Genomic DNA, 25,088 nt, shown 5'->3' on the forward strand with positions numbered 1-25,088 from the left:
GTGTATGTACATATTAAGATATGCAAGTTGAATTGAGCTGTGCGCGCGCGTGTGTGTGTGCGACTCTATGTTGGTTTGAGATGTCAGAAACGTGCCAGAGCTTATCGTACACCATTACAATAATGTAGTGGTAGGGGAAGGTGGGGGAGGGGGCAAGATCGGGACAAGTGTTCCAAGTAATATGCGCAAATAGTGTGTTTCCAGCATGGGAAAAAGGTGTTGAAAATCCACGATCAACGGGAAGCGTGAAGCGTGAAGTGTGTGTGTGTGTGTGCTGGTCATGACACACGTACCTTGCGATGAATGGGGGTCCCATGTTGATTGTTCGCACCATTTCCGGATATCATTATGCCGTAAACGAAAACAGGACAAGATAAGAGGTGCGAGTGCTGCCGCTGATTTTCCCTGATGCCACAAATACCTATTGTTGGGTGAGCACTTCACCCCTGCAAGGGCACTACACTTGACGGCCGAAATTGCTTACGGAAATGAGACCGAGTTTTTGGGCATCTGAATTTTAGCAGCATTCTGACAAGTGTGTGGTACCGTGCAATACACGCACGGGTCGGACACGAGAGTGGACACTTGAGAGTGGAGCACGAGAGCATGAGGAATAAAGCTGAACATGATTACAATAAAAAGGTGAGTTTGGATGGATGGAAAGCATGATACAGAGGAGGTAGCGCACACAGGAAACATGATCAGCTACGATCACTCAAAACATCGCGCAAAGATCCACGTGACGGTGGCAAAGGGCGGGCAGCACGACGGACACCCGTAAAGACATTGTTTGGATAACAAACAGCGTATCAGACATTACACCACTGTACAAACAATATGGCGAAGTTGTGTATTTAATGTTTTATATATCTTGTGTGTTTTGTGTTTGGCCACCTCCCCCCCTTCTTTCTCCACACGGGTAGGGGATTTGAGGGGTTTGATTTAGCATTGGATATGAGAGAGTTGTGTTTTCATTCCGTTTATCCCGTTTTTTCGCTAGCAGCTGGTTAAGGGAAGCAACCCCCCCTACCACCCCGAATGGCATTAGGTGGACGAGAGTGGTTAGGCAGTTGTACTACTACTAGATTACCACTCGACATCGCGATCTTCACGCGCGCACGCACGGGATCCACCATTTTCCAGTGTGGTGCTGATGGTTGATGATGAACAACTTCCACCCTCCCCCTCGTTCCGGGTCCGTGTGAGCGTCACCGTGTGTGGTCTCATCGGTTGCCCGGCTTGTTCTACTCGGCTCGTACTCGAAAGTGAAGAAGAAAGAGGCATGGGGCACACAACAACAACGTAAATACCACCCAAATAGCGAGAGAGCGCGCGCGCGCGATCGTTCGTCCCTTCGGACATGTGTGGCAGGACAGGGGCAGCGCACTGAGGTGAGGGGATATTCCGGCTGGATGCTGAAGAGTAGTCGTTCGTCATAAGAGACGCGCAACCTCACAGCAACAACAGCACGGGAGAAACGTGGCACAAACAGGCAACAATATCTTGCGGTGTTGTGTGATGGCGTTGCTGCGCTCTTTTGTTGATATAAATGTGCCTTTGAGGTGGAGTAGTTTGGTGGTTTAGCTCCCTGACAAGAATCTTTTCTGCTTTTTTCACAATGCGCGAAGCGCACCCCGGGTACATCTTGTCCACTTCGCTGGGTCTTTACGGTCTAACGCGCCCGAAAGGCGCACCGTCGATCAACTCCGTCGATCCTTTTTCTTGTTATTTCACCCCTCCCGGGCTGTCGTTCCCACTTTCTGCTGACCACAGCCAGCCGGGTGGGAGGATAGTGAACTCCCCCTCCCCAAGCCCTCTGGTTGAGGTTTCGGATGAAACTAAATATTATTTGTTTGGAGTCGTGTCTCAGCCATCGGGAGGAGAGATGTTGAAGGGGGTGATATGCTGCTTGGTTAGGCGTGTGAACGTGTGTACCAAAGTGACCACAGTCGGATGGAGCAGATAGGGGGAAGATTCGATGAAAATATGCAACCTGATGTGCGAAGACGTTGAAAGGTTTCACACCGGGCAGGAATGTATTGGGGGTTTATTTTTTTTTATTTGTTTTGAATTGCATACTTTAAGGCTTTAAGTTAAGTGGCATCCATGCATGGAAATATCATTGGAGCATAGCCCACATGATATGGGGGCAGCTTTAGCAAAACCCAGCCGATGAAATGATTTTAAATCTCATTTCTATAAATCCCAATTAGACATTCCTAGCGCGTTTCGCTATGGGTATCAATTTTAACTAATTTTTATCGCCTGTCCGCTCAAGGAACTCAGCTGCTCGAGAGCGCTGATCTATGTTATGTCCGCTTGTAGTTCCTTTGCTAACCTTTCCTGGTGGCTCAAGGTGCTCGCATCGCGCTTCGCTATCGAATAATTAGAAGTGATAAGCGTTTGAGACCGATCCTTAAAATGGATCCCCCCGCAGCTTCGGTCCGTTGCTCACCTTTATTCGTATAAATTCCAGCAAATGCCGGCATATTTCGAGGCGTATACAGTTGTTAATTAGCGGCAACGCCGCGGCATCTGCCGAAGACCTACGATTTCACACACACGCGGGCACACGGTGTACCGCGCAGCATGACAGCGAACATGGCAGACGGACGAGACATACGTACAAAGCGGCGGCCACAGCGCACGCTTTCGTGGTTGGGCACCGTAAAGACGTAAAGGGCAAGTCGGCCGAGATGGACGGTACCGAAACCGGGACACACCGGGAATAAACATGTTTGACAGCATTATTACACAGACACGAAATTTGATCATCACACGCCAATCATAATTCGCTTCGCACTCACCCCTAACACGATGCGACACGGGGCCCAAGGTTTTTTTTTTTTGGTGTTGCGCTTGCGATGCTTGAGCTTGACCTGACCGTGGCAGCGTGGGGTGTGGATCACCAAGGGGCAGGGAAAAAGAATCACTGCCCTCTCTCGCTCTGCTTGAAGCGAAGAGTTATTAGCGTTGGCATTTTCAGCCGGCAAATCCCTGCTCACCACATCAGCCGGTCCTGGGAAACACTGTTTGCAGCGCAGAAATAAAAAAAACGACCGTCGACAATATGGGTGTTGCGCGATGGAGGAAAAGGATTATATTATTGAAGGTTGCCTGCCCGGTTCCGTACAAAACGGTACACCTTCGCGCTCTCACGAACCTACGAAAGCTCTCGAATGGTCAAACATCTATTCACGCACGAAGCGACCTTCTCTGCACCGAAGATTGGCCATTTGCTGGCAAGCAACAAACCATTGCCCGTACGCGGTGCGGACACCCGGGTCAGCCTAATGAAATGTAAATGGAAACATATAAATTAACCTCGGCGAGTAGAGCGTCTCCCGTCGGGGTCCGGCCGAAACCAGAAAACAAAATTATTGGGAAACAAAACGTCCGCTGCTATGCGAAAGGGTGTTGTGTGTAGCCGGCGAATAGATATCTTACTCACCGCTAGCCCACCGTTTTGGGGGTAAGGGAATTATGTTCTGGGGACGCGTGACACACCTGTACACCACCATATCACCGGAGCAGTTCTGCTTTCAACGGTGCGGGATTTCGTGGAATACATAAAAAAGAAAAGTCCCAAAAAAACATTTCTCTATATGCTATTTCTTCGCCTACCAGCGACGTACACCCTTCCTTGGGTCTGATCAACAAGAAAGGAAGCATCTTGAACGTGGCATCGGTGGTAAGGAAATATGATATGATGTTTAAATTTTCACTCGAGACACTCGGCGACACAAAAGACACGTACTCGAGCGAGGCAGGGGTTTTTGACACGGGTTTGGTTTCCATCATTTTCCGGCTCGATTGTTATTGCGGTTGTTGTGTAATATGATTGAGCAATGGAAATAAATACCTTGCGTTCACAATCCAACAAACGGAGCGGACAGACTGTCATACGAATGTTTTATTATAATTCTGCCACGGAATCACTCTCAAGACGGACAGAAGAAAAGACGCGGAAGGAAAGAAACGAACCCTACCGCCGTTCGAGGGTTTCCAGATCTGTCCGAATTCGTTCACAAGCTTTATCATCTACCCCGTTTTTCTCATCATTTTTTGTTTGTTGTGTTCGGTTCTGTGCATTAATTTTGAAATCTTGCGCTCGGCAGAGGTGCAACCGAGAGCTGCACACAGCAGACACACCCGGCCGAGGCGGCCCTTCATCAAGTTTCAACCCGATATGTGTGTGGTTCGCGCACAAAAACCTGCTTACTGCTTGCTGGTTGTCGTTTGTCATTGATCCTTGGTCCACACAGCAAGGAAAAAAACCCACCGGAGGCCTCCTCTCCGGAATACAGGAGACCACAAAAAAAAAACCCAAAAAGGCTCTTGAGAACATCACGCAGTGGGGGGAAGGAGTGGCCTTTTCTGTCGACTGCAAAATTCCACTCGCGCAACAAGCCGGAATTAGAAGCAAACGAGCGACACTATTGTCGTTGTGGATGAAGTGCTTTGACATGGTTTGTCGTAATATTATGACAGTTTATCCCGACGTGAGATATCTATATGTGCACAGGATGCTGGGCGGAAGGCACAGGAACGAGACATCGACAGCGCGAGTGTACCATCAACCACCGCGCTTTTGTTCGGTTGTCTCGGCTGGTTTTTGGGGTAAGGGATGTACGTGCGCGCGTCTGATCCTTGCGACCGAGACGGACGTACCGTTCGAGGCAGTTCGTACCGGAGGATCGCGTGCTTATATGGGGATTTAGTTTTGTTTGATTGTGGCATCAAACTCAAGCGAGCAAAAAAAAAACGGGCTAAAAAATTATTGCCGTTTTGGAGATTTATTTCCCAGTCGTACATATCCGGTTTCTATTGTGACAGTTGTTGTGACAGCTGAAGAGTTCCTCCGCTCTGCATACAACATGGCAGAACTGCATTAGAATCTATTGGATGTAGCAGTAGGCACAACAGGATGTTACACTCAATGAAAAAAGTACGCTATCCATTCATGCTAGATTCATTCATTTTACCTTCATTCTTGTTCGTGATGAGTCTCAAGTAAAAAAAAACACACACACACATCTTCAGAGGTACTGCTGTTTCCATCGCCAGTTTCCTTCTTCCCTATTAGGCAGACACAAAACGGTACACCCTTCATTGTACCGTAAAGCGAACACGTTCTCGCTTAATTTTGCATCAACATTAAGACGTGCCGAGACTTCGCAACAAAACAATGATCGATAATAAACACACACACACGGTTGGACAATTTGATTTTCCAATTCATCAAAATTGGACATATTTTTTTCGCCAACACCCCTTAAAAGAACCAACATTCCCGTCGATCGGTAGTAGGCTGATGGGAGATGGCGATGTGACAGAAGCGCGCAGCATAACATTAATAATTAAAACTGAAAACCGAAAAAAGAATACATGACACGTTTGGACATTGTGTATCGGCAGCAAAAAAAAGCAAAAAAACAAAACCGTCCCCAAGTTCTGGAGATGAAGCAATCGTGGAGGAGAGAGAAAGCGAAAACCCACAGCCGTCCGTCTGTGGACAAGTGATTGTAAAAGGTAGAAATTAAAAATTGATTACTGTAACAAGTCTGAAGTCGCCGTTTAAAAAAAAACTCACCCTCCCCAAAAAAAGGGCCAAAAGTGACACGGGTGATGGCGTAAGAGTGTGTGTGTGTGACGAGAATTTTTAATTTTGACCGGTTTTTGGGGAGTGAAGGGCCTCCCCAGAAAAATATGTCACTCGGAATTATCCAATTTAAAATGATTTAATGTAATCTGACAGAGCAAATTAATTTTGACAACGTACCCCCGACGAGACTCTTCCATTCGGCCAGTCGGTGAGGCGCTGGAGGGGGTAAAAACAGGGGGTTGAGATTTGGTAGGCTTTCTGCAGCTTTGTTTCCTATCTTAGGGCTTCGCGTTTGAGAATGGGAGTTCTGTGTTTAGACGTGCTTATGCGAGAACCTCGAAGAATCCTTTTGCTTAACCGAAGGACCTCAATGTCACACTTACCTCCATATTGTGGTGATGATGGTGATGGTGATGATGCCGCATTACCAGCGGATGATGGCCTAAGTGTACGTCCGGATCCTCGTACGTCACGGAGTGTGCCGCGGATACACCTGTCGCGTCCAGATGCGGTGGCCCACGGGTAGGCGTCTTGCATGGCAGGAAGTTTTGAACTTTTCGTTTGTGTCTGGGTAAAAATGGTGGAAGAGAAAATTGAACACGAATCGAATTAATAACACTGCACGGTGCGATGTCAGCTCGGCGTAAAGTTTCGGGTAGTGCAGTATTTTTGTGCGCTACAGTTGATAGTTGGTGCCCGCTGTTGCGCCCGGGGTACCGAGAGGCCCCCAGGGGAGCCCACCGGAATATCTCTCCGACTCCGGGGCGACACAGTTAATTAATGTGCACGGGATGGTGCGTTCCCTTACCGAAGACGAGTGTCCCGTGGGACTGTGGGAAACCCAAGACCGGAGTGATGCAAACACACATACACACACATGACTGCGGTTGGCATCTTTACCGTTGCCGCATTAAAATGGATCACAAGAGTGTGTGCACACCCGACCACCGCATTGTTGCATTTAATTTCAAAAAAAAAAAACCTCTCAACCGTCCCCTTATAGCCTAGGCACTTCAACAACCACTCGATGGTTCCTTCTACATACAGCAAATGTCAACCGCACACTGCCACGTAAACACCACATTAATTTCCAAACGCATTGGTTGCTCCTAATGACACGCCTGAACGGAGCGGAGCAGCTCGTCCCGGGTCTTTTTTCCACGTCGCGCCTTATCTTGCCGCGTTTCAGCAGCACAACGCGAACCGCGATTGGAAGCAATTAGAGCTGTAAATTAATTCCACTCACAAATTCCACTCTCCGGTGGCTGTATTTCCCGCAGGGATCGGTTCGCTCCCGTGCGCTGCGCAGGGAGTGTGAACAAAGTTCGGTAAGGATCTTTCTGCCCGCTCGAAATCGAATTCCGTCGATGGTGAAGCGGTGCACGCGAGAGCTAGCTTTTCTTTACAATAATATTTTGTTCACTTTAGACAGGCTAATTAACATTCTAATTATCATAAGCATGCAGCAGCAGTACGCAAAAATGCGGTTCTTACCTCCTCGAACACAACCTCCTCGGGTGTGACAACACACACACACACAGTGGTGTAGAAATTTTAACGCTTTTCTGCCCCATTTGGCAATGAATTTGCTTCATAATGTGCATGTTGGTGTGGGCTGGTGTTGCACAAACCAACCACCCCCCGGTGGCGCGAGGTTATGTTTGCTTACTTCAAAGGCACTCTGGCGTGCATAAGGCTACACCCGGCCAGAAGTGTCTTCCAAATGTCGTTTTGCGCCTCGCTATCACCGAAACTTTGCACACCAATTTCGGCAACGACGCCTACGGGATATTCGACATCAGCAGTATGAATGACAACAACAAAAAATAATATCGATTTTGAGAGGTAACGCCGTCACCCACCGCCGTCACCCACCGTCGTCACCCACAGTGTCACCCGCACGGATATGCACGGATCGGGCAGGAAAACGTTAATCCTTCAAAATCCCCACATAAGCCAAATGGGCGGATTGCCTCTCCCCCTACACTGCAGCTGCAAAACCTCGCCACCGTGTGTTGACGTACGTTTCGGGGGCAGGGTTGACACAACCACCGACGGCACGCATCACTGTCGCTCAATCTCAACGCTCAAACTCAACGATCGAAGGTTCAAGTTAACGAACCAGCCTTCATCTTATTTAACGCTTCACAGAGCATCCTTTTCGGGTGTGCTCGATTACATGGGTGTGTGTGTGTTTGTGTCCGTTACCATATTTGCCTTGCGAGTGGGCATGAAAATAACCCAAGCAGCAAGCAAAAAAAAACACTCACACACATCAATGGAACTTAGGTTTGCTACATCATTTTCCAGAACCTGCCCTTGTGCCGACATGCCAAACACTGCTGTGCGTGGATGTCCTTTAGCTATGGAACATACTGCGAGCAGGAGGTGCGCCAAAGGACACATGCTGCTGCGAACAACAACAGAAAAAATGACAAGTCAGTAACAACGAAAAAACCTCACATCAAATCAAATTCATATCACTCGGGCTGTTATGAGGTCATGCGGAGGTTAGACAGACCGAGAGGGAAGCGATGGAGATAGTGTGGGATGGAACCAGCTACGGGCGATTTCGATTGAGGACAGATATGAGGACAGCACATCACAATATGGGGCTGGCATGGCTCTGCTGTAAGTGAACTGCAGAGCGAGAGATTGATGGATGATTGTGAGTAGCAGCAGGGAAATAAAGTCACCATCAATCCATTCACGTCGGATCGGGTCCGAGCAACGATACACTTGCGTACATCCGTGCTAGAAGGAGAAGGCCACAAGGCCAGTTCGCTTCAAAAACGGACAGTAAACCTATTGATTAGCACAGTACTCGAGCTCGATACTGCAATCTCATCGGAGGCACTCTTCGTATGGTGTGCCGTGCAGATATATCCATGCACGCGAGAAGCTGTCATTTACTTTTATTGCCATCACTGTACAAGTGTCTTCGTGTCGAGTGTCTAATGAAATGGTGTTACTTTTCAATGCGCTGCTCCGGCAGGCAGACCACCGGGAAAAAGATATTGAGTTCCTTGGTGTGCGTGTGTGAGGATGCGTGGGTAAATATTTGATTTATCCCATTACTTACACTTGACGCCCTCATTCCGGAAAAGCCAGTACAACCGTTCGGCAACTGGCTTGACGTCGTCCAGGGCAAGATGGATCGATCCAGTGTCAGATGTCAGCAGGTCAAGTAAAACAGTCGAGTGTGTTTGGTGAAGAGCGATTAGGATTGGGATTCGGCTAACATCCCCAACCATTTCCCGTACTCCCGAAGAATCGCTCCTTAAATGGTGACAAGGACACACCGGGGTAGTCCACCGTCTTTTGTTCGACCATTAGCACACCGTTGAGCGATTTTTTTTTTTGGCGGGGAAAGACCATTCCAAAGAAATGACACGAACATATCGCGCTCCAGCTAACGGCTGACGTGAAACAAACAGGGTGGAAGTGTTGAAGGCAGATAAAATCAAGCGTGATAGCTACGTTCTTGCTTCACAGACTCTATATCTCTCTCGCCCAGCAGTAATCTCTACCTAAGGTCACGAAAAAACGAACGAGAAACCTTGACAAGGGATATGTAGTTACCGGCCGTCAAGCTCGTTGATGTTGCACTGGATCCGTGTGAAGGATTTATAGTGCAATTTTCCTGCTGCCCGAGCTGCCCGGAAAATCGCCGGACCTCCAAGGGATGTCCTCTCTTATTGCTACACGGAGTCCCACCCCCTCCCCCTCCTCCCCTCTTCCCTTTCCGCTTTTGAGCTTTCTAGCCGGCCAGTTGACATCTTATCACATGGCTGAAAAACACTTTCCTCGGGCAGGGGTGCGCGACCCCCACATCCCCACCCCCCAAAAGTAGCCCACGCCAAGGCGTCACACACCGGGGCGTTGTCGTGGAGAAATTTAATAAAGTTAATTTATCTACCGTGCGACAGGCCAAGCTTGACGCCGGGAGATGCCTTTTTTCCACGACCTTTCCTCCCTTTTTGTAGTCCCAGGCTATGGCAAACCGGAAACGGAACGTTGAGATGAACCGGAGTAGACAATAAAGGCAACAGCAGCAAAAAAAAATATACAAATGGAAGAAGGTTAGTGCTGAAAGTTTTCCGCACACCGCACTTCCAGCGACCGTCTCACACGCGACAAAGGAGCACACGGCGTTCTAGAACTGCTCGAGAGAGCTTTTCCGTACCGTCTTCCGCAGCGCTGATGGTATCACGTTGGGTTTATGTGTGATGACCCAACGGTGTCTTGACTTTTATTAAACTCGGAACAAACTTTCCCAATTTTACCACCTTCCATTTTGTCGTTTCCACATTTTTTTGTGTGGAGTTTAAGACCCCATATTCCTTCCACACCTTTACAAGGGCTAAGGAGAAAGCAAAAGACCGTCCGTCCAATGGTCTTCCGGTTTTCTGCAGCTAGAGCACGGAGGGGAGAAGCCAGAATGCATCTCGAATCTTTCGCAAAGAAACTTAAAAACTTAGATATATCGTCCCTAACCCACGCAGCGACCCAGTGGCGTTCGTGTGTCCGCAGGTTATCCGTCGGGCAGAGCCCCGGTCGGCGAATCTGTGCTGTCTTCCCGGGGTTTTACACCCCCTCGTCAGGATCGTCTTTCAGCAGGGGTTAAAAGAGATGCAGCCAAAGTGTCGACAAAAAGCGTCCCCGCTCGCCGGTAAAAAGTTAAACTAAAGTCAATTTTCTCCTTTGGCTCAGTTACGTTCGGGGAATGTAAGTACACTAGCAAACCTGTGTGTATGAGTGTATAAGCAGGGTGTGTGTGGCCAGTGCTGTGGAAGCAGCAACCATCCGGTTCAATGTTTGCTGTAAGCATTAAACAGAACCTGGACGACATCCGGCCACCTGGGTGTGTGGGTGTGAACAACGTCCGGTGCAAATCCGGACCTTGGTCGACCATACTAAAAAGGGGTGGTTTGTTGTTGACCGGTCGAAAGGAGGGAGGGGCGGAGGATGGGGGATTGTGTGATGTGTATCATGGAACGGATTTTCTTTTCAAAACCAACAAAACCAAAAAAAAAGCCCGGAAACCCGAAATCAATGACAACTATTTGGGGGTGCAAAGTTTTCCTCTTTGAAAGGTGGGTGGTTAGAGAGACCAGAACGGATGCTTAACCGTACTTTTTTTTTCTTTTGGAAAATTCTTCAGAACAAGCCCGTCGACAGCACTGCTCCGAGAGACCCCCGAAGAATGCTTGCGACAAGGGCTTTCAGAATGTGTGCAACACTGGTTCGTGTTGTGTTTGTGTGATGGAATTTTCGGATAAAATTTTCATCAACCTTGATCCTTTAACTTGCCTCCCTATTTTACTATCCCTAAAACACCACACACACGTCCAGAAGCCGTAGCGGGGGTTGCGGAGAATGCTCACCCCCAGGGTGAAAAGAGAAAAAAAAAACACACACACAAACCCGGAATCGCTTTGCGGGAACCATCACAAAGCACCTCCCGTTTCCGGGAGACGTGCCCAAACCGATATTGGGGTACCATCGGAGAGGTTTTTTTTTTGCCCAGCGAGGTTGGACAAGAAAAATTGGATGAAATTGGTCGGTAAAAAGTAGGATGATCCATTTTATTTTACGTCAAAGCCGGACTTTTCCGGTGAGGGACGACGGCAATGTCGGAAAACCTCCGAAAAATCTCACCGCAAAAAAAAAGAAAAGAAACATGGCCAACTACCGAGAGAAGACAGGGGAGGGAGGGAGGGTTAGATATTCGCGTCAGTGAAACCAGACACCGAAAATAAATAGCCGGTGTTAGGCTCTTGCTAATCCTTTAAAGCCGAACGGATACAGCTTTAATTGCGGATGGGTTTTCGAAAAGTTGGAGCAGCAGAATTTTCCGGTTCTTTCGGTCGCATTAGGGCCAGGGTGGTACAGGGCAGGGTATACACTTCATCACCTTTCCCCGGCGGGGGGTTGCGTTTCTTTTCGTTTCGGTTTTCGGTGAACGAATCGAATCGTTGGGATGTCCGGTCAGTTTCCAGTTGTGCTTAGACTGGCGTGGATTAGTTATTGCTCGACAGGAACGGTGTGGAAAGTGGAAAACTGGACCGAACCGAGAAGAACTGCGAAAAACTCATTCATCCGCGAACGGAGCGGTGCTCAATTGCTGTATCCCTTTCACTTGCAGGTTCCGGGTTCTATTTTCCGGTTTAATTTCATCGCCGAACTCGCCGCCGAAAAATCCCGTCCCCGAAAGGCAAATGGCAAAACGAGAGAGAGAGATAAGGGTTGCGCCACGTTCCGTGCGCCCCAGTAACAGCTTGCACGACGATCACGTTCCAGTTGTCAACCTTTTCGTGCTTGCGCCTGGGTAGAAGGAAGGCGAAAATATGTATAAATTGAATGGGCGAAATTGGTCGAGAAAATGGGCCCACAGACCCTGGCAGTGAAACATTTCTACGCATCCGTGTGAAAAGCGATACGCACGAAGAATTATGGAAAGTTTTGCTGGGCATAGTGTTGCAACTGTGTGCTACCATTTGCTACTGCTTGTGCTACTCTTACTACGAAAAAGGGTTGTTGTTGTTTGTGCGTTCGGGCAACGGAGAAATATTATTCGGATTTTGTAATTATCTAAAGCGCCGCGCCAAGACACGAAACGAGTTTAATTTGCATATTTGCACAAGATGGCGCACGGGACAAAGTTTTAGTGCATTTCGTATTTCTTTTCCACGGCTTCTCCCTTTCGGGGTAATGAACACAAACACTAAACAAAGATTTACTTACAAGCACTCTGACAGAAGCTGTCATCTGCATTACAGCGTGTCGAAAGATCCGACCGAACGGGGGAATGATTTTCCATTACTTTGTCGCCGTGCCTTTTTGTGGCGAGGAAAAGCCTTGGTTAAGATGCAACCCGAATGGTGAGCCGTACCAAATCCGCATCCAAAATCCTTTTAACGCAGTCGATTGCAAAACCCAGAGCACAGCCCACCGCAACCACAGTTCCTTCCTTTCCTGTGTGCGATATAGGCAGGACGCACCTCCAGAGAGTAAGGCAAAAAGGGTGGTGGGGAGGGGTATACAAAACCACATCACACTTTTATCGTCTGCTTCTGTTTTTACGCTCCTTCCACGCCCCAGACGAAGGAATAACACGCACAAACAACACACACACGCGTAGCGAACGGGTTTATCTTCATTAAATGGATTTGAGCCAGTTGGTTTGGGTCGTATGCTTAAAGCCAGGGGAGTTTTCCCCCTTTTTCGGTCTTAATCAACGTTTCTATTTTCCACTCCCTTTGTGGGTGGAGAGGAACCGACTCATTCCACGCGACTTGGGCGCGTGCTTCGGAAACCAAAACATGAGGACGCTGGTAGCTTGACAATACATACCCAACCGTTCGACCTCTCCAGAAAATGTCCACTAATTTCGATGCAAATTTTCATCGAGACTCTCGTTTTGCAGACTCCCTCGCTCGGATGCGCATTGCACATACGATATATTTACCCCCTTTTAAAACCATCTGTTAGCGTGAATAGTAGTAAAGTGGTGATCCTGTTAACATGACAACCGCAATTGGGGCTTTAGCGAGAGTAAAATCACTAAAACCATTACGCTTTGCTATTGCATTGGATGGGAAAATTGGCTCTATAAAAGCGTTGGGTTTAAATCGTCTTTACTACGGGCGACACAGAAAAACATTGCTAGGCGGGAGGGATCATTTTCATGCAGCTGGGAAAAAGGACCTCCAAAGACACCGGGTACCCCACATACCATCCACTGGGCGAATCCAACCAAAAGAGGGATCAAAAACCAAGGTTTATTACATCGATAGATTCATAAATTAATCAAAACGCGCGAGAGATAAGCCGCGAGATATACCTTCGGCCCCATAAATTATGGGCCCTACTCGGTTCGAAAAGAGAGATGGGCCCATCACAAGAACGTGGCCCATCGAAAAGAATAAAAAAACTGGAGTTCCGTGGACGTTGCGTGCCGCAGAAGCGAACCACGAAGAAAACGCACTCACACAACGATCGGACGCGAGAGTGAATATATCATCGCCCGCAGCGCCCTTTTCGAATGGTTTCCCCGTGTGCGATCGGGTGTGCGCGCGGCGACGACGAGAATGGATGATCATTATTTGATGTTTTTCTTGCTTTTTTTTGAGGTTCCTTCTACCGCGCTTCGGAACACAACTCACGGACTCAGATTGGTAACGATGATTACACGCACGGACACGTACGACCTTCCGCGGGACGGTGGAGCGCCCGCCAAGACGAAGAAGGCTAAAAAGGGGGGTTGTTTTTTAAAAATTTATGGAAGAACGTCCGAAAACAACGTCCACAGAGAGCTCTCATTCCGTCTCGAGACCTCAGTTTAAGGAGCGATCGGTTGTCGATGATGGTTTGAAATTATGTAAATGTCTTTTGCGCTTATCGCAACCGCAATTCTTCCCCACTGGACGGCTGGCTGTGTTTTAGCAGCCAACAACTCACTCTTGAAAATCGAGCATTTTAGCGAGATTGTTATTAGCCAAACCGGCTGTGTACGCGTGTATATTTATGAAAATTATCCTGCCCAAAGAGGCCGCCACTTCCCACTGATAGCGATCATTCTAGACAGGAAGAAGTGTTGCAACACTCCCTCCCTTTTTTTTTGCACATTAGGAACTTGTTGCACATGGGAAAATTGGAGATTGGATGTGAGGAAATGCCACACGGGGTGAGAAAAGCTGTACACATTAAACGAAACAACGGGCCCCCGATAAAAGATTAAATCATCCCCATTTCATTGCGATTCTTTCCGGGCCTCAAGACATTGTGTGCTGGTAGATTGTCCATGTGAGTCCACGCATTAACAATGTAAACTTTTCCCCCAAAAAAAAAAATGACAAAACCAAAATGCTAAAATCGACGAACAAAACACCACAAAAACATATTGGTGGTAAAACATGCCAAAAACATGTCAGCGAAGTGGAGAAAAAATGGAAAAGAAAACGCATTGCCCGTTAAAATAAACTAAAAACTACGAAAGGGGCAAGCAGACGCAAAGGGGATGCAACACCCCACGAGTAGAACATGGGAAAAATGGTGCCGAAATCGCGAACTCCTCAAAAGTGCTACCGCCAAAAATGGCTATTATGTTTAATTGACCGAAAAGACGATGGAGAACTCACGAACATGCCAAAGACACACACACAAACACAGCAAGAAACAGCGGCAGCGACGCGCGCGCCAGCTCGTTTCACGTTGGCTCTGGTCCGTAATTTATCTTGTTATCTGCTGCCGGTGTGTGGAGCCTCCAAACATCGGGTAGAACCGCGCAAGGCAACAACAAAACAACCATTTCGTGAACAGCGCGTGAACAAATCACCGGGTCCCGGCGAATTCGTGCGCTTGAGAACAACAACCCGGTCCGGAAACTGGATGGAGAGATGGATAAATCTTCCTTCTGAAACGAACCCACACACAACCTCCGTCGTGGAAGGAATGAATGTCCGCGCATGGACGGTATTGCAGAATGTTGATGAGTTATACCCGGTGTGACGCGGACTTTGCGCCATGTACAGACGAGCGCACACCACATTAGGGGCGAGTGCTAGGAAGAATTTTCTCGCTGCATCCACCAGATACAGGTGTGGATGAAGAACTGCAACAATTTTCCATCACATTTAACTCCACCAATGAGCCGTGGTGGCGGTGCTATTGCACTCCAACAACACTGTGAGACAATGACAATCCAGCCAGCCGCATCTCCATCGCGGATTAATCCTCCCAGCAGCAGGCGCCACACACTGGCCGGGGCTGGCCGTATGCTCCAACAGCACAACGGCAACACCACCAGTCCACAAGTCTGGGGCGCGTCCAAGCGCAACCGTGTGTCATAAATTCTCCTTCCGCTTCATGTGTCACCCGAAACGAGCGACTCGTGACAGCAGGAATGCAGTCTGTTTGGGTGCATTAGGCCCTCCGCAGAGCCGTTTGCTGTTGGAAATAAAAGTGTCACTTTTGGCACACAATAACATTATCATTTAGGGGGCCTGGGGTGCAGCTGCTGCATACGATGCAATATAAACAGTAAAGCTCAACACAAAACATATGTCAGCAATTACGGCCAATGCTGGGTAGTGCACAAGACAAACTGTCACCAAACATGGCCGACAATTGCAGTAACATTGGTGCGGAGGTTTCTTTTGTTTTACTTAAATTGTATCTTTTTTCTACATTATTTGAATTAAATTTTAAGTTTATTGACCCACAAACGTTGAAGATGTTGCTCCTACGATTTTTGGACACGGGATCACCCGGTTACAGCTCTCAAAAAACAAAAAAAAGTCTCTCAAGTCGAACGCCAGAAGACATTCCAACAGTTCCACCGGATGTACGAACATCGACCGGAAGGTTGCTCGGATCGGTAAATAAAAGCACAGCATTAGTTCTCATGAAGCGGAGAGTTTGGGGAGTTTTTTTTCTCTCTCCTCCGCCCGGTGAAGTTTTTCCGAAACCATGAAAAACATTGGATTCAGTTTTAATTACTGATAGCCATTGTGGAAAACTACGGGAAAACCCGGAATGGTGACAACACAGCGAGTGCTTCCTTCGATATCGTTGTCTCCAATTCTTTCCACTCCATCAAACCATCCTTCCCCTTCCCCTCATTTCTGGGCAGGTCATACACCCTCTCACCTCCTGCGCCACCCATCAAACTAGCATGGTGTGCGACAGCCGCACCAAAACTTTCCCATGAGATTTGAACGGAAAAATGATTCTCCATCTCCAGCTTGTAACAGGGAGAAGGATCACAGGGTTAAAAGTGAACGAGTCACAAAGAAGGAAAAGCGAACGAGAGAGAGAAAGCGAGAGTGAGAGAGAAAGAGCTCTAACAGTGCAATTTTCCGCTTGATGTGGTGAAAGTAAAAATCACACAATGAGCAAAGAGTGGGCAAAGTTTTCTACAATGTGTCCCCGGGTTGCTTTCAGGATCATGCTCTGGAACCCGGTACCGGGCGTTTCCACCAACTTTCCCGACTGTCAATAGCCCGAAAGGAAAAAGATGATGAGACTGCGGAGGGGTCTGCTGCGGCGAGGCGGGCCCGCTAGCCGTGCGGTCGAAGCAAGTGCCATTCGCCGGAAATAACGCTGAAATCCTTACAGCATCATAAATTAGGCTACCACACACCACCCACCAGAAGGAAACCCAGAAACAGGACACGGTGGGAGAACGGGAAACTTTTGTTCCTGGCTGCCAAAAGCAAAGAAAAAAACGCCCAACTGCCATGAAGAACCGCTCCGGACCGACCGCATCGAGCAGGGAAAATCGAGGTCCATGAAAAGCAGGAAAATGGATACAAGGTTTGGTTGGTTCCATGTCGTCCGCTCTTTCGGCCTGGCCCGTTTGTCCAAAGCGGGTGGACAAAAACCTCCCCTTTCTTTACAACGCGTCGCCACCGGAATCGCCCACGTGGTTCTTTCCCTACGGCCGTGTGTCTTTGGGTGTGTATTTTGCTGACCATGTCTCCCTTCCTTTGCTATTGTAAATTTCACGTTTTGTGTGCCGAAACCGGCACACAGCGGTACAAGAATAGCGAAAAAAGGATGTAAGAATGGCTATTATTCGCGTATTTGCACTGTGGTACACTGTCTCCACCGGGGCAGTCTGGCAGGGTGTGTTTGGGGGGAGAGGTCGAAAGAAAGGCTAGAATTTAAAAGAATATCGAGTTTTTTTTCCCATTGCGGTTTACGAAGCGAGGCCAATGCTTTAGGGCGGAAGATAACAACGGACGAGGTAAAGTAAATGTTGCTACATCGTAAGGGTTTGATCGGTGGACATACCACCACACAAAGAGACGAGTAAAAAGGACAACATTGCGCTGTCATTTACGTTAAAACAGTGTGCGAGCAGTGGAGTAAAGTGCAGAATTGTCACGTTCTGGCACGATGTCAACTGTTGTTTGAAGGGTGGAACACAGGAACGAAACAAAAGCGAATGGCTGCCCAGTACCGCTGCTGGTACGATAGTACAAGTACCTTACAAGTTGTTCCTCAATTTTATGTCCAATATAGAAAGAATTAATTTTACCAGCATTGTCGTCTCAGGATATTGAATCTGGAGAGAAAGTTCCTAGATGAATGCCAAGACAACCCTTACAACAACGCAATAAAGCACCCGGGGGGAGTTTGCCCAGGATATGCTGCTTCTCGTCAGATGCCACGGTTTATTTGTTTACAATATGTGTCAACTGAGCGAAAAGAGATTACTTCACGAAGGATACTAAGCAATAAGGCAAGTACAACATGACAGTACACAAACAAGGTCACCACTTGTACACACACCGAACCGCGCACGTCAATAAAGTACATCGAAACAGTTTGTTTTTTGGTTTGTGTGTGAAGTAAAAGTTTCAGCAATTGCTTCACAATTGTTTCTTGATGGAATCACCCAATTCAATTTCGTCCGACATGCGTCTCAGACTGATCCGCACGAGCAACTTGTGACAGGCACTGCCGTGCGGTGGGGATTCCACCATAACTCGAGTGACAGTTCGTGTCTTATCTCCTATCGCAGCCCATCCCTTTGCCGCTTGCAAGTGGTATTAGTGTAGCAGCACTAGTGGCGGGAGTGTTCACTGTCTTACAACTCTCTACTCACAACCGACGGCAGCACCAGATGTCATAAAATGAGTGACTGCGGTCACCATGGGGGCCATGACGATGGCCGGATGGTGGATTCGTTATTAAATTGGGTGACAGTCGGTTGTGGAGAATATTAATAAAATTGGACCGGGAAGTATGGGCGAGTTGGTCCGTGGCCACCATTCCACCGTACCGCCCCCCATTCACCCAACACATCTTACGGTGTGTTTTATTTTCGGTTTTTGCTTTTCACTTTCACCATACAGCGCATCATTTCCGATACAACCCGGCGTAGGGATTCATCATCACACGCTTACACCGCACAAGGACGTGACAAAAATTTCCAACCCAACACATAAAGCAGGAAAACATCCACTCACACCAGAGCGAACCTTCGCAGACAACAAACGCGGTCGAAATTAATAAACAGAACGTGAGAGAGTTTTTCCCGGCATGATGATGAGGAACGATCCGTTTTCTGGGCATTGAGAACATGCACTTGAAAATTAGGATCGGCTCTTTTACGGGGTACCGGCCCGGGGATGGCTTCGAATGGGAAAGATGCCTTCACACAGCGCACATATGGTCGAAAGTCGAAACATCGCTTGAAGAGTCCTTCTTAAACTCGCTTTTGGTTCGCTGTCAGCGGATAGTTTTTCAGCACGCCATTGGGAGATTAATTGTCAACGGGTCCCTTTTTACGCTCGGGGGTAAAGCGCCCGAAGCAGGACGGCGGCGGCGGCGGGTGTGATACAGGATACGGGGTTTTCGAGCAGTGTGTTGATGGAAAGTAGGCGCAAACGAGTGTGGTGTTGTGGAAAACTGGAGTGACTTTCGTAGAAAATGATCTACCGAGCCCCGGACGGACGTGAGACCAATTATCGAGAGCGCACCATGATGACGGCAGCCGTTCAAGAAGCTTCTTCTTGAGGAAAATTCATAAATCACCCTCCCAACGACAATGAGCGGCACACTAACGGGGCTAAAAAGGGACGGTTATTGAAAGAGAGAGAGAGAGAGAGAGAGAGAGAGAGAGAAACTTTCCACCGTGTACTGCGTTGTTTATTTGTTTGCAAGTAAATCATCTGCCATTTTGCCGTTTTTCGGTTTGTCCAGACTTCCGGTGTTTGTTTGTGTCTGGACCGAAACGAAGCGGACGAAAGAAAACACAACACACGCCTCCTTGCTTAACGATCATTTGTTTTCCAGCCGAAGAAATCAGGCGCACGGAGGATCATCCAATCGTGTCTCCGGTCTGCCTGTATTGTGTCCTTCCGCAACAACTTTCCACCAAGCAACACCACTCGACAGTCACACATTGATTGATGGCCGTACACAGCACTCGAAATCGGCATGTGAAAGTGCATTCCGGGTGCGTATGAAAAATCAATTAGAAATAATATTTACGCTTTCACATCTTTCATCAACAAAACGAGATGCGGCACACATTTATAGGGCTGCGATCGCCGTTGCGGTGTTGTTGTTCGCGCTGAAATTGGGCATTCGCAGTCGTCTTGTTTGTCCATTTATGCTACCCACGTCAGCAGAATGCAACCAAAACAAGCAGCAGCAAACATTCGCGTGTTTACTTTAAAGCTAAATACGCTACAAAACCGCATGACTTGGCTGCTTTCAAATAAACATCAGTAGCGATTTCATTCACTTTTTTGGTCAAATTGCAATAGTAAGTGAGAAACAGATATATGGAAAACTTTTCGTACAGCTCAGACTCCCTATATTTGGAGTATTTTTGGTTGATCTTGAGCATCATAGTATGCCAAATTCCAAGGAACTGAACAACAAGTGATTTGACAGCTGTCAAAATGACAGTTAATATTTGATGCTTGATATGGGGTACTCCTGCTACTGAGGTCTATGATACCTTAAACGAGATAGCTTAAATTAGTGTTGTTCTTAATGAATCTTTAGGGAAGAGTCATTTATATGAATCATAAATGGGGAATCAGGAAACGACTCCTAAAAGATTTTGGAATTTTCCGAACAGTGGTGAAAGGTGAGGAGACATGACCGACAAGCTCCGTGGAGGTCATAAATCTTGGATGATTCATGAATATTTTTCAAATAGAGATTCAGATTCGTTCAGACAGTTTAAAGATTCATCCCAGCAATAGCTTACATCTTAAGACAGCAAAATATACTGGAAATTTTAATCATGTCGTTAAGATCAGATGTTAACAGGATGAGCCTTTAAAAACATCGCAATGTATTCAGAAAAAAAACTAGTGAAAGTTTTGATTGAATTTCTGACAGCTTATTGTGTACCCAATTTAATTGTAATTTAAGTATCGCTATTATCAGGATCTCAGGATCAGGAACTATTTTATCCGTCACCGACACCTTTCCAACTTTGCAGCATTCTTATCCAAAACCCCCAGATTCACATATGCTTGTCATTCAAACACCAAACAAAACACGAACCATCATCACGCCGTTATAACGTCTGCACAGCCGTCAAATAACTCGCAATGCATCGCTTCACCCCATTGGAATGCAACTGTGCAAGACAAAAGGTAACAGCGGAAAATGTGCACTTTGTTGTTATTATCTGCAACAAAGATTTATGCTTTTGTGGCACCCACACACACACACACGCTCCCTTGGGTAAACTATTGTTCGCGCAACTTTTCAGCTAAGCTGTCAGGGCGTGTAACACCGTCAGGATGGCTAAAAAAACATCAACCAAACTACAGGAAATAAACCACCACATGCCCACAGGAACCACCGGAAGTGGCCTGGAAACACTACCCCTTGCAATCATTCCTCCTCTCACCGCTCCTCTCACCTTTACAACTGTCCGGAAGTAGATCGTTTTCCTCTTTTCACCGCGAGAGAGCGTGCCAAAGTGATGAACGGTAAAAGGCGAACCCCGCTTGCGTTCGAATGGGTGGCAAGTGAACATCAACAACACTGCTGTAAGTAAGGGGGTACACACACACCCTCCCTCTACCCTCACGGGACCATTTTATTGCTCTGCATTATTCAGCGCCACAAAGGGAAAGGAGTAGAGAATGCGCTTTTCCAGTGCGCCAAAGGACTCCCTGGATGCCGTAGGGAGCAGCGACTACAGGAAAACAACTACTGTCAACTTCAATTGTCTCACCAGCGAGTACGGCGCGTTCCCGTATAGCAACCTTCTGGAGGCAAAGCGTCCGACGGGCGCGCGAATAACGACTGACAGCTGATGGAGTGGGCCCTCCATTCTTGATGAAAAGCTTCCCCCGGAGCGGAGGAGGGTGGGAGGGGAGGTGGCAAAATTAGGTTCCGCGATGCAGTGAACAGTTTTGCGAGCGGTGATTTAATGAGCAGTGGAATGAATTGATGTTTGCCCTTTTTGCCCGGAACTCCGTACGTACATGGTGCAGAATTGGTCTCAGGGGCGTTTGCACGGCACAAAAAAAAAATTCTTCACTCACTCACTCTTTTTCACGCTATGTGAAGATTGGTTTCTAGCGAGTGCTACTGCAACTGCCCGTCCAAAGTGCAGTATGTCCAATGGTTAGGGGGTGGTGCACACACACACAACACCGTCACACGTCATGAATATTCATAGCGATCTGTTCCCATGCTTCCTCTTCCCGAAAACGCCCATTCTCTGGCCAAGGGCGCGCGAGCACGGGTGTAACACACCACCGCGTGGGGTTCTTTTATCGTTTGGCTCGGAAGTTAGAGCAGTTCCACGGACCTCAGACCAATCTGGGGGCGCGATCTTGGGCAAGGGGGAAAAACCCCCACCATAGACTAAGAGGAAGCGGTTCTAATTGAAATATCTCAAATATCTTAATTCATTTAATAAACATGTAAAAAGATTTAATTAAACTCACCGTGCGCGAAAAACGGTCTTTACTTGTGTTTTCGCAACGCGTGTATTCCATTCCAGGAATTCGTGTAATAGCTCCCCGCGTTGGAGAAACGAAGGAAGGGAGAAGAGAAGGGATAATATGTTGCGATATGCTGCATGCCCACCCACTTCCTACTGTGCGGTGGGAGGGGGGGAGGGAGTTGCAACTGAATTCAATTGCAACGTCACACAGCCATGCACCCAAGCACCGTGCTCTAACCGGCTGTGTTCCGGGGTGCCGATCGACTTTAGTCACTTCGGGATAGGGTTGCACAACGAGAGAGTTGCATCCCCGGCACATATATGCACAACCCAGTGCATACAAAAAAAGGTGGGAAAGATTTATGAAATCGTAAAGTATTGGTTCATTTAAATAATTGAATATGCAAATAAGGTGCATGTGCGAAAAAGCGAAACGATCTGTGCGACGCGCACACCGTCGTTGTTTTGTGTGTGTGTGCTCAAGCATTTGCCAGCTTTATGTGTGTTTGTGTGTGCTTCCTTCGGCAAACTCCCGCTATCCTTCCCCATCCCCTAGAAAGGCACATTGAAAGCTGCAACCTAGATGAGCGGGATAAATGGTGAGTTTGTTTGAGGCACTGTTTGCGCACTGTTGTGTTTTTTCTTTATATTAATACATTGCGAAGGAACAGTTGGACAAATGTGCACTATCTGCCGGTATGCAGAAGAGGAAAACGATGCGTTTTTAGCATTGCATATCTTTACGCCTTTTTTCCGCTGCTTAAAGTTCGTTGCGCATCTCCCACTTCGCCACTCGCAGGTGTGCTGATCCGGCTCTCTTCCTTGTCGGGGAAGCGGATCGGAAGCTAAAGCGAGAACTTCAAGGGTTGGCACACAAGGGTTAGGAATAGTGTGGGGTGGTGTCCGGGTGTGGGCAACGCATTAAGGTTACGGTACAAAATCCCTGCGCCAGCATACATCCGAACGTGAAACACTTCGTCTCCGTCATGCACCCCAACCCAGCTCCCCCAAAGCAACCCACCCTCATCCCACCCTGGCAGTGCCAACTTCAAACGATTTGCTGTGCAAATAAATCTTCCGTACCGGCCAGCGAAGGAATGCTAAGAGCAAAGACCCGGGCGCGCGATAGGATACGGTAATTGAAAAGGTAAACATGTCGCGTCGACCGATTCCAGCACCGAATCCGGAACGCGTGTTGGGCGAGGAAGCAAGCCCCCCCCCCCCCCCCCCCCCAAACAACACATCACCGTAGAAGCAACACACAAATCAAACCGAAGGCACTGCCGCTCAAGGAAGTGATTGCATATTTCACAGCGTACGAACTTTTGCAATAAATAATTGCATGTTCTATGGGGGGGAGGGGGGGGGGGGGGGGGGGGGGAAGTGGTTGTGGGACCTTCCGCACTTAGTCGGCTTTCAAGTCGGCTTTGTGCTATAGTTTTGACATCGCATGTCAAACTCACCGTACGTGAACAATTAGGCACGCATGTAACTTTGATGTGGCTTTGCATTTTTGTACATAAATGCGTTGTCTGCGAGTGTCTTTCCACTTGGGCAAAGTGGAAACCCCTAACGGTAGGCTTCGAGAGGCCTTCCATACGGGACATCACTTGGTAGGTATAGCACTCCGCTTCCGTTCCACCATCGAGCAGCTATTAATCAAGTCCGGTTTCTTGTCTATCGTTGTACGAATATGTCCCAATCCAGATATTCAACATCGGCATCGGTAGTTGTTCCAGGGCAAATGCGGCAATTCTTTCACCCCTCCCACCGCAGTAGAGTGGGGAGGTGAATGGATTTTGAAAGTGCAGGAAATCCCCCGGCAACGGAATGGCTCCCGACACGGCGAGTGACTCGGGGAAAATGCTTGCAAACAAGCAACTAACGCTACCAGCATGTGGTCACCACCCCGCATGCGTGCATAAAAGCAGATTATTATTAAACCAACGTACTGTCGGGGAGACGGTCGGTGCCATGGTGGTCTTTCCCTATCGATCGATTAGACCTCAAGAACAGGACACACACACTACACACGGTACAAACTCAACATGATCATCATCATCTGGCATCGTTACGGTTGGAAGATATTAAACTTTATGCTCGTGACTTTGTCTATCGCAAACACAGACTGACGACTCCCACCCGAGTCAATCGATTCATCGCCGAGAGGGGTCGATTGCGGGGATGCGTTCGACCTTTACTCCGACCTTCCTCTGCCGGTGCAGAGTGCAATGTAAATAGACTCATCTAGGCAGCGTCATCTCCCTGCCACGTACGTACGGGCAGAAGGTCATCGCTCATCATCGTCTTTTCCCGGCAAGATGTTTGTTGTCCGGTTATTCTTTACAATTCCTCCTGAAGTCTGGATCCAAGCGACCAAAAAAAAAAACGGTTCTCCCGCAATGGTGTTATTGTTGTTGCGTTGTGTCGTCTGGTGCAGTTTTTGCGACGCGCAAAACAACGGACCATGATTTAAGATTTCTGCCAACGTTTCACTCCCTGGGTTGGCCCCGTGTTGGGATGATCTTCTTCAAGTATCCAGCCAGTGAGAACAAGCCCGTTGAAACAAAACCCACCATGCGGGGAACCATGCCTGTGGCGGAAGAGCACCACACAGCCCTCGGTGATGGCGTGGAAAGAAAGGTGTACCCAAAAGAGCACACACAGAGGATGGATGGATGATGTATCCCGAGATGTTCGCAAGATTCATCATCTTGCGCTCGAAACTACGGTCTCTGGTGTTCGGCAGTAGTCAGTGAGTTCTGACGATGCCCGGCCCCGGGTGTCTCACCCTCCAGGCAAGAAAAAGTGGGGGGAGAATAAGTGGAGAATAATCATGAAATATGAATCGAGCAAAATGCGTACTTCGCTTATTAATGCATATTTGATATTGATATATTGTGCCGTAATGACGTTACCTCCGGACGAAGAATCCTGGGCTACCGAAAAAGGGTACAGCCAGCAGCCCCCAGCAACAGTATGAGCGATGGTTGATTTTCATGCCGTCTACCGCAAAAGGCAATGCGGAACTGAAGAACGCAA

At 47.9% G+C, this 25,088-nt stretch overlaps 1 protein-coding gene across 1 annotated transcript in view; it reads right to left on the reverse strand.

Annotated features, from left to right (window-relative positions):
• The window catches only part of LOC128707823 (uncharacterized transmembrane protein DDB_G0289901), an 89,473-nt gene that overhangs the window by 4,069 nt on the left and 60,316 nt on the right, over positions 1-25,088 (reverse strand). Inside the window, exon 3 of the mRNA XM_053802781.1 lies at positions 5,989-6,172. Within this exon, the coding sequence (XP_053658756.1) occupies positions 5,989-6,172 (184 nt within the window). The remainder of the gene's footprint in view (positions 1-5,988; positions 6,173-25,088) is intronic.

Source organism: Anopheles marshallii, chromosome 2 (genome assembly GCF_943734725.1).
Source record: "Anopheles marshallii chromosome 2, idAnoMarsDA_429_01, whole genome shotgun sequence".
NCBI classification, from domain to species: domain Eukaryota; kingdom Metazoa; phylum Arthropoda; class Insecta; order Diptera; family Culicidae; genus Anopheles; species Anopheles marshallii.